The sequence below is a fragment of the Gekko japonicus genome, unplaced genomic scaffold (assembly GCF_001447785.1).
Source record: "Gekko japonicus isolate JY-2015 unplaced genomic scaffold, Gekko_japonicus_V1.1 scaffold5, whole genome shotgun sequence".
NCBI lineage: Eukaryota > Metazoa > Chordata > Lepidosauria > Squamata > Gekkonidae > Gekko > Gekko japonicus.
Window position 1 is genome coordinate 714,402 of NW_015168652.1, and position 14,719 is coordinate 729,120.

A 14,719-nucleotide genomic window follows, 5' to 3' on the forward strand; every position below is an offset into this window, starting at 1 on the left:
CTTTAATACACAGTAAAAATGCTTAAATATTTGTGTAGATGCAAGACTACTTTACCTGCATTTGTCACAACAGATCATATATCCATCATCATGTGTAAATCCACAAATGCACCTGGTTATGTCCGTTCCATAGCTTCCATCCTCAGATGTGCTGATAGTAGTAGCACTGGAGGTCTCATCAAAATTGGGAGCACTATATATGCCTACTTCATTCTTGCTTATAAGAACTGATGGAGGAGGAGAAGCTGGAGGTGTTGGAGGGGGGCGAGCGCCATAGTTATGATCCTGGAAAAATCATTTATTAAGAAATCATCTATTTCTGCTTTTCATGTTTGTTTATTTTATTTTTTATAGAAGCAGTTTCAATAGTCCCCTCACCCCCGTCTTCTCCCACAGAAGTCTAGGTTTTTTTATTTCCTTCAGAGCACCCCTTCCTCTAGAGGTGAAGTGGCTGCTGACAAGAGATAAAGCTTCTTCACTAGTGGTGCTGGGTCTCTGGAACATCGTCCCATAAGAGGTCTAGTCTAACTGGCAACTTCATTGTTAGGCAAGGACCTTTTCATTTCATTCTGCTTTCTCTTGCACTCTGGGATAGGAAGTTCTAGATTTGTATTAGTCTCATGCTCTGTAACTTATCTGCTGTTGCCTTAAAAATTCTTTGTTGGTCCAGACACTTAAAGTACATTATTTTTGTCATTTCATTTTATTGTCTTGATGTAGACCACTTTGAGCAATCTGGCAAAGCTGGGCATAAACATTCTTTAAAAAGTAAGTTCTTGAAAGTTTTACTTAACTGAACTTGTAAAATCCTAAGGGCAGGGGTGAAAGCTGTCACGGAGCGAACTGGCCTTTGCGATGGCATATGTCCAAGACATGCCAGCATAAGGGCCAGTTACAACAGTGCAGGCCCCCAAGTGCCACTCCATGGTTCTCAAGTCCTGGGGCAGACCCATGGCAGCTGTCAGCACAACCAAGCCATAGGCCCCTGTGCCACTGCGGCTGTGGGCAGTTTTGGGTTGGTGTCCAGAGTTAGTTGGCTCCTTGAGCCCTTTCAGCCTGGGAATGCCCTGTCAGAGGCAGAAAGTTCCACCAACAAAAAACACAACATAGCCCATAGGCACCAATTAAACTGAAAAATCAAGTTGTTTCCCCCGCCCCCCGGCTGTGGCCATGCCCATTAGGCCTGGAAGAGCTCAGGATGCCTAGTACAGGCTCAACCAATCACCTCTCTCCCCAGGGCCAGCACAGCCCCCTCTCCAGCACCCAATCACAGCCCCCCCCCCTACAAAAACCTCAGCCAGGACATCTTACAACTCAGTCGTTCAGGCGCGTGGCACAGGACTCTGTCTCAGACCTCCATACCATGTGGACTTAAAGCAAGCAGCGAGCACTTTAGTGGTCAGAAAAGCACAGAGAGGGCACTTCCAAGTTCTACCTGCAACTCCACCCCTAGATGCATGCTGTGCCAGGGGATCCTCACTTCTCTTCCACATGGCTCAAGGGAAGTAGCAAATGGAGTCTTCAGACCTCGCTATGATTTGGAGTTCAATGAAGTCAGTGTTCTGCCACAACTATGTCTCTGTCTGTTTGGTTCTGACTGTATGGCAGGAGCTCCACGCCCCTCCCTGCCCCACTCCTTCAGTGACTCCCTCTGAGGGCTGCCCGACTGCATGTCGAAGAGGGAGGGCTCTTGGGTGCCTTGGGTGGCTGTGGATGGTTGCGCAGGTGCCACTGGTCATAGTCATCTGCCAAACATTGGGGCCCAGCAGCACTTTAAGGGTGACCTAACACCAGTTTCCCCCCTCACCCTGCAAGCTGCAGTGTAAAGGGGGGGGGGGTTGGCCAGAGGTTGGCCTGGGTGAATGAGACAGCTTGGTGTGGTAGTTAAGAGTGTGAGACTAGATTTGGGAGATCCAGATTTCAATCGCCACTTGTCCCATGAAAGCTAGGTGGGTGACCTTGAGCCACTTGCACACTCACAGCATAACCCATCTCATAGGGTTGTTGTGAGCATGAAAAGTAGGAAATGGGAACGATGTAAGCCACTTGGTGCCCCCATGAAGGAGAAAGATAGGAAATGAATAGAGAGAATGAATGAATTGCATAACTGTGTATATGCTCTAGGAAGGAAGAGCTTCTGTCACCCAGGGGGAAGACATCTGGGAAGGTATCACTGAGGGGGCAGGTGATCACAGGGGTGCCCAGAGTCAATGACTTGGGGGGAGCCAACACGGAGGGCAGACTAGACATATTTGGAAAGGGGGTGGGGAGGGCACTGGTAGGGGAGGCGGGCACTTGAGTCAGATCCTGGATGCTGTAGCAAGGGAGTTGGAGTCCTTGCTGTGGCCCTGGGGTGGCAACTGAGCAGCAGTAGTTAAGAGTCCTACCACGAGGGAGGGATGCTTTCTCCTGGGGCATGGAGGGGTTGGCTGTGTCTGTGGTAGCAGCTGGCAGGCACCTGGAGGGGCTGCTGATGTCACAAGAGACACTGGGCAAAACCAGGAGTGCATTGAGAGGGAATATACTAAAGCAGGGGGTGTCAAACATACGAACCGTGGGCTGGATGCAGCCCCTGCAAGCCTCCAATCTGACCTGAGAGCAACTGACACTGTGCTGCTTCCTGCTTCTAACATCGCAGCTCCTTTCCCCAGTCTCTCCTATTTCCTGCTTGACAGAAGAGAGAAAGAAAGCCTTCCCTTGATTGGCTGAGGGCGCCCCCCCCCTCCTCTGGGGAGGGAGGAGGTGGGAAAGAGACAAAGAGAGGGTGAAAAAATGGCATCTCGTGTGACTTTTAAGAAGACCAGCAATGTTTTATACCAGGTATAAGCTTTTGTGTGCAAGCACACTTTTTCTTCTTCAGAGACAGAGATGAATGGAAAGAGCCAGAAAGAGAAAGAGACTCCTGAGTTTAAGACCAAAAACGTTTTATTCCAGGTATAAGCTTTTGTGGGCAAGCATACTTTATCTTCAGAGAGAGAGAGAGAGAGAGGGATGGAGGGAGGGAAGGAAGGAAGGAAGCAGAGGAATCGAACCAGAGAGAGCACGCTAGGGGGGAGGGAGTCCCATGGCACTTCAAAAGATCCCCCTTTCCATTTCTAACAGATGGGGGGGGGGGAGAAACCTAACAGCACAGCTTGCATTCCTTATCAGTGAAAGGAAACAAGAGTTCAGCAGCACCTTAATGACTAACAAAATTTGTGCCATTGCTCTCACAAACAATCACGACCAAACAAAGAGGGAATCGCGGAAACAACTATCACAAATAAGAACAAACCATGACAGACTAACTAATGATAATCACTTCCAAAACCATTTTGGTAATTTTATATAATTTCCACATAAATAATGCAAAACATGCCAAGTTATGTGTAGCATAGAAAAATACAATCAATTTGGTATTAATTCAAAAAGATTCACTCAGTAGTGTTAAGTTCTTATTACAAAAATTGATAAAAGGGAAGACTCTCCTAAGGAGTGAGGGATGCATTCAGTATACAGAAATCAAGCAGCTTCAAATCCTGTTGAGAAGCATCCTGTATTCACCCAACTTTCAGGGAAGGGAGCAGCAGCATCAGATTCTTATGTTCATTTTGCAGCTATCAACTTGAAAGGAATGTGATGTAGTTTTCCTGCCATGAAAAAGTCTGTTGAAAGACAGCTTCAAGCAGGCATCTGTGCTGTAGGAAAGTTACCAACAGGATTTGAAGCTGCTTTGATTTGGAATACAGATTCTTTTGGAAGTAATTATTATTAGTTAGTCTGTCACAGTTTGTTCCTATCTGTGATAACAAAATTTGTGGCAGGGCATGAGCTTTCATGAATCGCTGCTCACTTCTTCAGATACAGCTGGAATGTGAGTCCATCTGTCCTTATATCTTGGAGAGTGAAGTGATTTCAGACGCCAAGTGACAATAGCAGGCATTGGTAATTAGAGAAGAATCTAGGCCTCAATTCAGTCCAGGAGTTTGCATTGTCTTGAGCTTCATGATCACTTGCAATTCAGCCACCTGTCTTTCTAATCTCCCTTTAAAATTCCTTTGTAAGAGAACTGCTACTCTTAGGTCAACAACTGAATGCCCTGGAATGTTAAAATGTCCCCCACTGGATTTTGAATCTTGTAGTTTCTAATAGTAGTAGAAAGAGTCCAGTAGCACCTTTAAAGACTATCAAAATTGTTGTAGGTATGTGCTTTTGTGAGTCACTGCTCACTTCTTCAGACTTATTTCCATTTATTCTTTGCATCCTCCTGGACTGAATCCTCCTGTACCAAATCGAAACCTAGGTTTCCTGTCTCATTACCAATGCTGATATCTCCACGCCTCTGTATATCACACCAATGCTAGTATCTCCACCCGTCTGCATATCTATATACTAATAGCCAAGGATCCCCTCTCTGTGCGGATACTTATTTCCACAGATTGGGACCGCATGGAGGAAAAAGAGATTATCCTGCACACGTGAGTTACTTCCCAGGTGAGCAGAAAAATCTAAAAACTTTAAAATAAGGAGGAGGGAGTTAAAAAACAGCCAAAAAGTAAAAAAGAGTTCACTGCGGCTGCGTAGAGAAGGGACTTACCAGAGGAGGAGGGGCCTTCTCTTCCCGTCCCTCTCTCTCCTGTTGTTCTGATAGCATTGATTCCTCCCCATGGCCACGCCCCCTCCACTGAATGTTCAAGCCTCCAACAGACAAAGCAAACTGCAGCCGCTCTCTTCACTGTGCTTGGGCAGCTCCTTCCACTTTGCAAGAAGGAAGCGCACATACACACCACCACCCCAAACTGGAGCAGGCGAGAGAAGTTCCCAGTGCCTCCACTCTTCCTCTTTCCCCACCTCCTCCCAGCTAATTAAGTTTAGGTTTACTGATAGAAGAGGGGGGAAACAGAGTGGGCAGGGAGGAAAACCTTTTTTCTTCGGAGAATGCAAGAGTCTGAGTGTGTGCCAAGCTTCCTTCTCAGATACCAATAGAGTGGGAATGGCAGTCTTCAAATGTAGTCCCCCCCCCCCAGCGATGCTGCTCTTTGATGCCTCATCCTGACCAAAGTGGTATTGCGTAATCAGCTGTAATGTTGAGTTACAGTAGTTTAGTCATGGGAATGCTACTAAAACTGCAGAGCTCTGATAACAATTATTACATTTAAACTGTAATGTTGAGTTACAGTAGTTTAGTCATGGGAATGCTACTAAAACTGCAGAGCTCTGATAACAATTATTACATTTAAACTGTGGGGTTTTTCTGGACTGTAGCCACCAGTGTTCCCTCTAAGCTGAGTTAGTGTGAGCTAGCTACAGCTTTTTAGCCTCCAGCTCACAGATTTTTGTCCTAACTCAGGGCGTCACAACACATTATGCAACATTTTGTTGTGGGTCCCCTCTTGTCACACCTAATCCAATCATGTCTGCTATTGCCATTCGGCATCTGAAATCATCTTTATAAAGTTTATATCTCCAGTACTTTGTGTTACATTTTACAGCACACATGTCCCGGCCTCACAAAGTAACATTTATGTCAGATCCAGCCCTCGTAACAAATGAGTTTGACACCTCTATACTAAAGCAACTGACAGGATTCGCCACTGGGAACAATGGGACAAGCTGGAATGCCCATTGGACATATTGGCAGTCAGAAATGCCAAATGACTCGCATGGGTTCCATTGCAATACATTACTCCACATGAAAGTAATGAGGATGGATTTCAAATGAGTCTCTGAGCACAGATTGCTCTGGGAGTGGAATGAAAGCACCCAGAGTAGAATGACGGTCATTCCAGTTACAGACCATTTCTGTAACTGAGGGGTCAATTGGGGGATCTGAGGGTGGTGCAGCATGCTCTCACATCTGAGCTCACCCCAGTGGCCCCCTCTCCTGCTCCGCCACTGGCAGAGGTGGTGCAGGGGATGGTGCGAGGGTGCCCTTGGCAGTGTTGGCAGGCTGCTGGGAAGCATGCCCACCAGTGAGCAGAGGACACCCAAAAATGCATAGGGTAGCAACGACAACCCCCCTTCCCCTTCTTCCATTCAGGGACCCTGTGGTCATGTGGGCATCTATGGTTGCCTGTGCGGTAGACAGCTCAAACCCCTTCCTCACTGTCAAATGCCCAGGACTGCTGATAGGAGTTGGTCCCTTTAAGGGGGGGTGCTACTGAAAACAAGTGAAACTCCTGTGGCACATCCCTCTCCACCCCCTTCCGGTGATGGATGCTGGACTCTGCCCCCTTACCACATGACCCCTGTTTGGTTCTGGCTGCCCTGTCCATCATGGTGCCACCGCCTCCATGCAACACCTCCACTGACTGCAGCAGCACAGTTGCTACTGGCACTACCTCAGTTACGCTCAGAAAACACCACAAATTGACCAAATTTGTCTGCTAGCCACCTCATAACGTATTCTCATAGGGAATGGACTAGCAGTGCAATAGTCACATTGCAGCCAGCCACTGTAGCACAAGCATGGCAGAGGACTGCTCCGCCCGCCACCTTAAACTGGGATTTAGGAAAAAGGTAACAATTATGGAAAGGCATCTTAAACATCAGTACTGTACAACCAGGGCCTGCTCATGTGATAGAAGAACTGTGTTATATTGTTCAAATTTCAAGTCACAGGGTTTTGGAATAAACCTTCATTTGTGGACTACTGCAGACAGGGAGGATCCCATATAGCATTTCTTTCCTCAAATTACTAATGCTTAATAGTTTTTTGATATTTATCTCTGATCCATGTTGAACAACAAACCTATGTGTTATTAAGTTCCAGGAAAACTGTCAGATATTATCAGGCTTAAGACTTCAGAAGTTTCAACGTGCACATTTAAAACTAAAACATAACCCAAAAAATATACCTGACCTTAACTCTAAAAAGAGCACTGACACACAGTCCAGTTTCTTAGCAGCAACAGATATCTTTCTGAGGCTCTTGCACATACCTGCCAGAATTCTTAAATGCTGGAAAGAGCATTCAGGAAAGGCAATGACTGCTTTCCCTAAAGGTGTTGTCTATTTTATACATGGCTTAGCAACTTGCACCTGACTAGTTACCATCACTAGTTCCTAACTGAAACTATATGTTGGGGGGGGGGGGATCCAGAGAGAGAAAAATGGATACAATTTAACTGATACAGTTATTGCTGTATAGATCCGGTTGCTCTCTTACGATATTCCTCCAGTTCCCATCTCCATCATTGTTTTGAATCACTTACAAGCCAATCCAATGAATTTGTACTTTGAAACAAGAGCTCACAGGATCAGATATAGTTGTCACTAAGTGAGCACTGGATAGGCAGGAAAATTAACTGGGTGATGGCACAGCAGCAGCTAGGCCATGTTCTACCAAACCTTGATACATATTTGGACACATGATTCAAGGCCATAACTGGTAACTAAAAAGGACTCAAGAGACATATGCCACAACTCTCACCATCTTATATGCATGCAGCACAGCCATTTTGTGTAAGTAACTGATATAGCACTGCTGGGAGCAGAAACAAGTCTCCCACGAAGCATCCTACAATATATTTACAGGGCCAAAAGCCAGGAACGGCAGCATAATCCCATGCCTCACCAGTAAGAATTCTGTAACGGCAAGCAGGATGGAACTAGATACCTCTGCCCACTTGGCAATTAAAGACGCTACCCTAATTGCCACAGCTGCCCCTTTAGTTGCCATTTCTAGTACAACAGAAGCCAAAATGCATTTATATGATCAAGTTAAGTGGCATGCAGCATTTGTACTTTGAAACAAGAGCTCACAGGATCAGATATAGTTGTCACTAAGTGAGCACTGGATAGGCAGGAAAATTAACTGGGTGATGGCACAGCAGCAGCTAGGCCATGTTCTACCAAACCTTGATACATATTTGGACACATGATTCAAGGCCATAACTGGTAACTAAAAAGGACTCAAGAGCCACAACTCTCACCATCTTATATGCATGCAGCACAGCCATTTTGTGTAAGTAATTGATATAGCACTGCTGGGAACAGAAACAAGTCCCCCACGAGGCATCCTACAATATATTTACAGGGCCAAAAGCCAGGAACAGCAGCATAATCCCATGCCTCACCAGTAAGAATTCTGTAACAGCAAGCGGGATGGAACTAGATACCTCTGCCCACTTGGCAATTAAAGACGCTACCCTAATTGCCACAGCTGCCCCTTTAGTTGCCATTTCTAGTACAACAGAAGCCAAAATGCATTTATATGATCAAGTTAAGTGGCATGCACCATTCTACCCAGTATAATTTCATGTCTATTTTATTCAAATGGGGAGGGGGGGATCTGCTTTATTTTAATAGGGCAAAAGTGAGAGAATTTGAGACTCAGTACGGGAATCGTGACAAATTAAAACTAGCCTCTTCTCTAATGTTCAGATTTGGCCATTTCAGTGGAATGCTTTTATTACAAGTCAAACAAACACAAATGACTGAGGAACATATAAAGAAAGTTGTGATTAAAGAACTAAAATTATGTCATAGGAAATTAGTTTTATTTGATCAAACAAAAAACCGAGGACAAGTTTTCTGTTAACTAGACCCCCCAAATTAGGAGGGCTAGGAGTACCTAATCTTTCTACTTACCATGATGCTATACAACTAAAAAATGCCCTATTTCACTTAAATTATGACACAGAAAAGGCATGGGTACAAATTGAAAGCACATACCTTACCCCTTATTGACTACATGAAGCAATCTGGAATAAACCTGAAGACAGACCAAAACTATTACATTTAATCCTTATTTAACTAACACCCTACATATTTGGGATAAGTATTGGGAACTTTTAGCTCCTGGTACTTCTCCTGTAGCAGTTTTTTTTAGGACAAACATGGTTTATTTCAGGTAGGGAACCTGGTTCTTATAATAAATGGAGGGTAAAAGGTTTATACAGACTTTGCAATTTAGTGGGAAAAGGAAAGTTAATCCCAATTGGAAATAAAACACAACTTTAAAATTCCATGGTATCAATATCACCCATCACAGGGTATTTCAGTCTTATTTTATTTATTTTATTTATAAATTCAATTTATAGCCCGCCCTCCCTGCTACACGGGCTCAGGGCGGCTCACAATCAGGCATAAGCCCGCACATAAAACACAATTAAAACCATTTAAAATCATTTCTACAATATTACAACATTATTAAGTGCTCTGGATGTTCCGAATAGATCTTCCATGAAGATGACGTATTAATGCTGCTATACTCCTCAGTGCCGTTTGTTCCACTTAGCGCTGTTGTTCTTTCTTCCAGGGCCAGATAATGATGGTACGATAGTGGCGGCTCCTACTCAAACGCCTGGCGGAAGAGCTTCGTCTTGCAAGCCCTGCGGAACTGTGCGAGGTCCCGCAGGGCCCGGATCTCCTCCGGGAGCTCATTCCACCAGGTAGGAGCCACCACCGAGAAGGCTCTGGCCCTGGTAGCAGCCAGCCTGGCCTCCTTGGGGCCTGGCATCGCCAGGAGATGTTGCGTCCCCGACCATAGTGCCCGTGGGGGAACATATGGGGAAAGGCGGTCCCTTAGGTATGCTGGACCCCGGCCATATAGGGCTTTAAAGGTGAGAACCAGCACTTTGAAGCGAATCCGGTACGCTATCGGCAGCCAGTGCAGCACTTTCAGCACAGGCCGGATGTGGTCCCTACTAGGAAGACCCATCAACAGCCTGGCTGCAGCATTCTGCACCAGCTGCAGCTTTCGGATTTGCGACAGAGGCAGCCCCATGTAGAGAGCGTTACCGTAGTCTAGCCTTGAGGTGACCGTCGCATGGATCACTGTGGCCAAGTCACTGCAGTCGAGGAAGGGAACCAACTGCCGCACCAGCCGGAGGTGGTAAAAAGCTGACTTAGCAGTGGCTGCCACCTGGGCCTCCATAATTAGCGAGGAGTCCAGGAGCACTCCCAGACTCCTAACCTCCGGCGCTGGCACCAAAGGCACCCCATCGAAGGTCGGGAGAGGGAGCCCCAACCTCAGACCACCCCGACTCAGGCCCAGGACCTCCGTCTTCGCCGGGTTTAACTTCAGCCGACTCAGTCGGAGCCAACCAGCCACGGCTTGCAACGCCCGGTGCAGATCTTCTGGACTAGACTCCGACCGGCCGCCCAACATCAGATAGAGCTGGGTGTCATCTGCATACTGATGACACCCAAGCCCATACCTCCAGGCAAGTCACATCTAAACACCTTGATAGACCATTAAGTCTGTTTGAATCCTTTATAAAAAAGAGTCCACTTAATACAAAAGGTATAATTACAATCGTACATAAGCTATTAAACCACAAACACTGGTCCATAGTCACAACACCACAAAAGGCTTGGCAAAAAGAATGTAAAATCAATATTAATGAAGAACAATGGAACCTTGGGTGCGATCACATGAGCAGTTTGGTCCAACATAGCCACCCGTCCCCTCTGGATAAAATGGGCAGTCACAGAGCCACATCTGTCAGGCGTTCCCTAGGCATACTCACTCCATTGTAGGACAACTTGGAGCCAGGTTAAAAAGGCACCACATGACAAGTGGTGCTTTAGGTTCCCTGCGCATTCACTGCACGTAGCCATATGTCTGAACACAGGGGAGCGCACGCAGAATGAATTGGTGGTCTGAAGTTGCAGATCTGTTTCTGCTGCTGGGGTTTTTAGGGAGAGTTTTTGCCTATATGCGTGAATGTGCATGAGCGCATATGCACATATGCCCACCTGCATTTTTAAAAAAACAACTGGGTAGTGCACTCTGTGACTGAGGCACTGCAGTAATGTGGATCTTTGACCATGGGATGGCCACGTGGGTAACCTGCAGTAGGGGGTGCTGTCTGGATTATATGCCCCGCAACATTTTAAACCGGTAAAATTAGAGGTGACCCCATATCATACCAAGCTGCCAATGTGATCACATCCCTTGTCTGGTCATCCAGTATCTATACCACCAAAGCACTAAAAATAAAACTACAGTCCTACAAAATGTTTATTAGGTGGTATTTAACACCACTGAAATTGTATCACTTTAAGGCTATCAAAGACCCTAGATGTTGGAAAAGATGTGGCAACATAGGCACTTTCAATCACTGTTGGTGGTCTTGCCCAAGGGTTCAAATCTTTTGGGGAAAAATTGGAATCTATAAAAAACATTACCAATTACTCACTACCAAGCTGTCCTGAAACTATCCTACTTAACCTTTGGACTAATACCTCCATACCTAAATTGGGGAAAGATCTTATTTCTTTTGTGTTAGCAGCTGCAAAGACTTTACTTGTCCAATACTGGAAATAAGACAAGATTCCCACTATTAAACAATGGTTCCATAAAATTTGGGATCATATAGTAATGGATAAGATATCAGTTCAATTAGCAATTGCAGACAACTCTTATTAATCTGATTTTATGGAAAAATGGTTCCCCTTTTTTGACTGTATCAGCCATTTTGAATCAGAGGTTGTCTAAGAATTATACTCGCTTCTCTTTTTGTTAATATAAAAATGCAATGCAATCTTTCTTACTTTTTCTGTTTATTAATGTTATGGTTATAGTTATACTGTTTCGGTACGAACAAACTATGTAATCAATATGTGAAATCTGTGAATGTTTTAGTTTTGTAAGGTTACAGTTAAAAAAGTTATAAATAAAGAATTATATTTTAAAAAAGAACTTGAACAAGGAGTTTTGTTTAAACAAAAAACTTACCGCATAAGGCAACCCAATATAACTGTGGGAATGGTGAGAGCTGTTGTTATATAGCTGGTGTGGATAACTGTTTGACTTCTCAACGACCACAGGGCTAGCTTCTACAGATTCAGGTCTGGGGGGGAAAAGTTAAGATTTCACATTTAACAGTTCTTGTATTTTCATTTTGTTTTTCCTTTTGTTTGTCATTACTTAGAGATCATTATTAAGAGGTCACTAAAAAGTAAAAAATATCAGTGTTATGTTGAGTAGTTCAGAAGGAGGCCAAGGAAAAATTCTAGTATAACATTAGCTATAGGACTCATTTAAAATTGTTGCAGTGGTATGGATCAGTGTTCCCTCTAAGCTGAGTTAGTGTGAGCTAGCTCAGTTTTTCAGCCTCCAGCTCACACGTTTTTGACTTAGCTCAGGAAAGATGGCTCCAAAGCAAAGTAATTTATGCAGTAGCCAAATTGCTTACTCACAACTTTAATGGCAGTAGCTCTCAAAGTAGAACTTTTGCTCACAAGACTCCACAGCTTAGAGGGAGAATTGGTATGGATGTGTGATATTAAGCGAACAGAGTTTTCATTTGAACATCACAGACCACAGGGTTGTGGAACATAAAATACAGCTGCACAAAAATGATTGCAATGCAGGAGTACATTAGTATCAATAATAGTTATTGTTTCTATGAATACATAAGAAGCGTAGGAGTCTGCCCATATGCCGGTAGCATAATTGAAGCCCCAGTTAAGTTTCACCAATGACATCTAGTGGTAGTATAAGCACAACACTGCAGGTTTCCTGGGCTGCTGGTATTTAGAGCCATTTTCTACATTTTTTTTGGTTGGTGGAATAAAAGCTGTACCCTCCAAAGGAAAGAAAAAAAATTAAGGAGCTCCTGACTAATATTCTCCTATTTTAAGCACTAGTTATATAACAGCATTCTGAGCCTCACTCTATTTTCTCCAGCTCCTCATTAAATAAATTAAATAGGTCAAAGCAAAGAGGAAAAAGGGGCAGTAGAGCCTCACTCTAGATGCTAAAATGCTACATAAAATAATTAAAAACTCTATTTGAACTTTTAAATTTTTGACTTTTTTTTAGTAGTAACTTTTACTAGCATAGTAACAAAATGGGCTCTAATATATTCATTCTCAAAATTGAAGTCAGACGGCCAAAAAAGAAAAAATACATAACTTGCTTTAGGTAAAGCTGAGCAAACCTCAGTCCTCTCATTTACTCTCAGAAGTGGGTTAACTGAAATTTGGCTACAAATGGTTTACAGATGACTAAAAACACAACACACAATCAAGTCTGCAAACTTGCAATTATGCTACAATACTCACTCTGAGCCTGCAGCCATTTCCAAAAATGAAGTTTCCGCGGTGTCAACCCCCAGTGGGACCACTATGCTCATGACGTTCGTTTCTGATAAATTCGATTACTATGGAGTTGTATGCATTGGTATCCAAAACACTGGGGCATGCCAGCCACAGTGCTCATTGCAAACATCTAAGTGCATCCACAAACTCTGTTAACAACAGCAAGAAAATGTATCACTTATTTCAAAACCACAACACAGATTAAAAGTTTATCTTTGATCCTTCCAATATAAAACAAAATATCAAGCAAAATACATATTATCAGAGACTGAAAAACACATTCCGTATATATGGCCAAAACATGCTTCGACCATTCCCCCCCCCCCCACAAGCATTTGCTAATTTTATCCAAATCTGCTCAAAATAATTTGGTTAGCTAATACCTCTGCACAGAAGTATGCCTACACAGAGAACAAATTACACACACACACACACACATTTCTATGTTAATGGAAGAATTAATCGTTACATAACATAAAAAGAACTGGAAAATTCTTTATCAAATAAGTACAGTACAAATGGAAAACACGGTTATAATAATTTATGTGAAGGTTCTCTTCACAGATAGCCAATTGGCAGGCTATGGACCACATAGCATCCACTGTAATTTTTTCCAGTTGTTGTCATTCAACCCAGCACCAGCAGTGGAGGGATTGGAGCACAATTTTCTCACCCTCTTTGTCGCTGCACCAGTGATAGACCATTCAAGCTGGAGCCCAATCTCCCCACCCACTATTAAACTACAGAGACTGGGTGATGACATCACGGGGGTGGAAGGAGTAATATCCAGTTCTGAAACCACAGGATAGAAAAGTTGGTCGTCCCCAATTCAATCTGTCAGTGAAATGGTGTGAGTCAACCTCAGCATAGGACCAATACAGAGATTATTCAACAAGAAAGCCACCTAAACAGTCCCTAGAGAAATTCATAATCTCATTTCCCTTTATTTATCCAGTTTCTCTGGTCCCTTTTGGCCAACTGGCTATCTTTGAAGGGCCCTGGCTTCCTGTTTAATTCTACCAAGCAATAGAAAGTTCATCAAATGTTATATCATACAATGACTTATGGAAAGGGAAAAGTGTTTCTAAGACAAATCTTACAAACCTAAATTGCATTTCCAGGACTATTTCTAATATCATTTGTAGTACAATGGGTTTGGTATATGTATGCATGCTTCACTATTACTACAAGATTTGGATGGTGGCTTTTAATGTATCTGTATGCTTTTTCATAATGTTTTATATTTATTCATGCGACAGGCAGTTTCCTGTGTGAAATAAACCAGCCATTTTAAGACCAGCTTGCACCCCTCTTCCTGCTCCAAACAAGAACCACAAAGCATCGGAGTTCCTTTTCTGAAGCCTTTGCCAATTGAGGTAAGGACCCAACTGCTTTCCCTTTCTAAAATTTGCCATATGAGGAACACTTCTTTAATATGTTGACTACAGCTGTAGCACGGTCACTGGTGAAGCTTGGAAGCTCAGCAAGGTATCCATAAATGCAATATTTCATTGGGTCCCAGAGCAAGCTGTTGCTCAATGATAACATGAAATTGCCTGTGGAATTAAGCACCTGGATTCATTGTATCCACTTTCCAAATGTATGGATTATTCCCTACAGTTGTAAAATATGTATGGAATAAGACAGATAAGCACACCTCTTCTAATGTGTCTGAACTGTTTCATTG

The 14,719-nt window shown here is 43.7% G+C and overlaps 1 protein-coding gene across 1 annotated transcript in view; it reads right to left on the bottom strand.

Moving 5' to 3' along the window:
- The window catches only part of KMT2E (lysine (K)-specific methyltransferase 2E), a 110,523-nt gene that overhangs the window by 79,783 nt on the left and 16,021 nt on the right, over positions 1–14,719 (bottom strand). Inside the window, exons 2-4 of the mRNA XM_015415081.1 lie at positions 12,997–13,181; positions 11,666–11,780; positions 56–285 (exon numbers count right to left, since the gene is read on the bottom strand). Of these exons, the coding sequence (XP_015270567.1) occupies positions 56–285; positions 11,666–11,780; positions 12,997–13,067 (416 nt within the window). The 5' untranslated portion in view covers positions 13,068–13,181. The remainder of the gene's footprint in view (positions 1–55; positions 286–11,665; positions 11,781–12,996; positions 13,182–14,719) is intronic.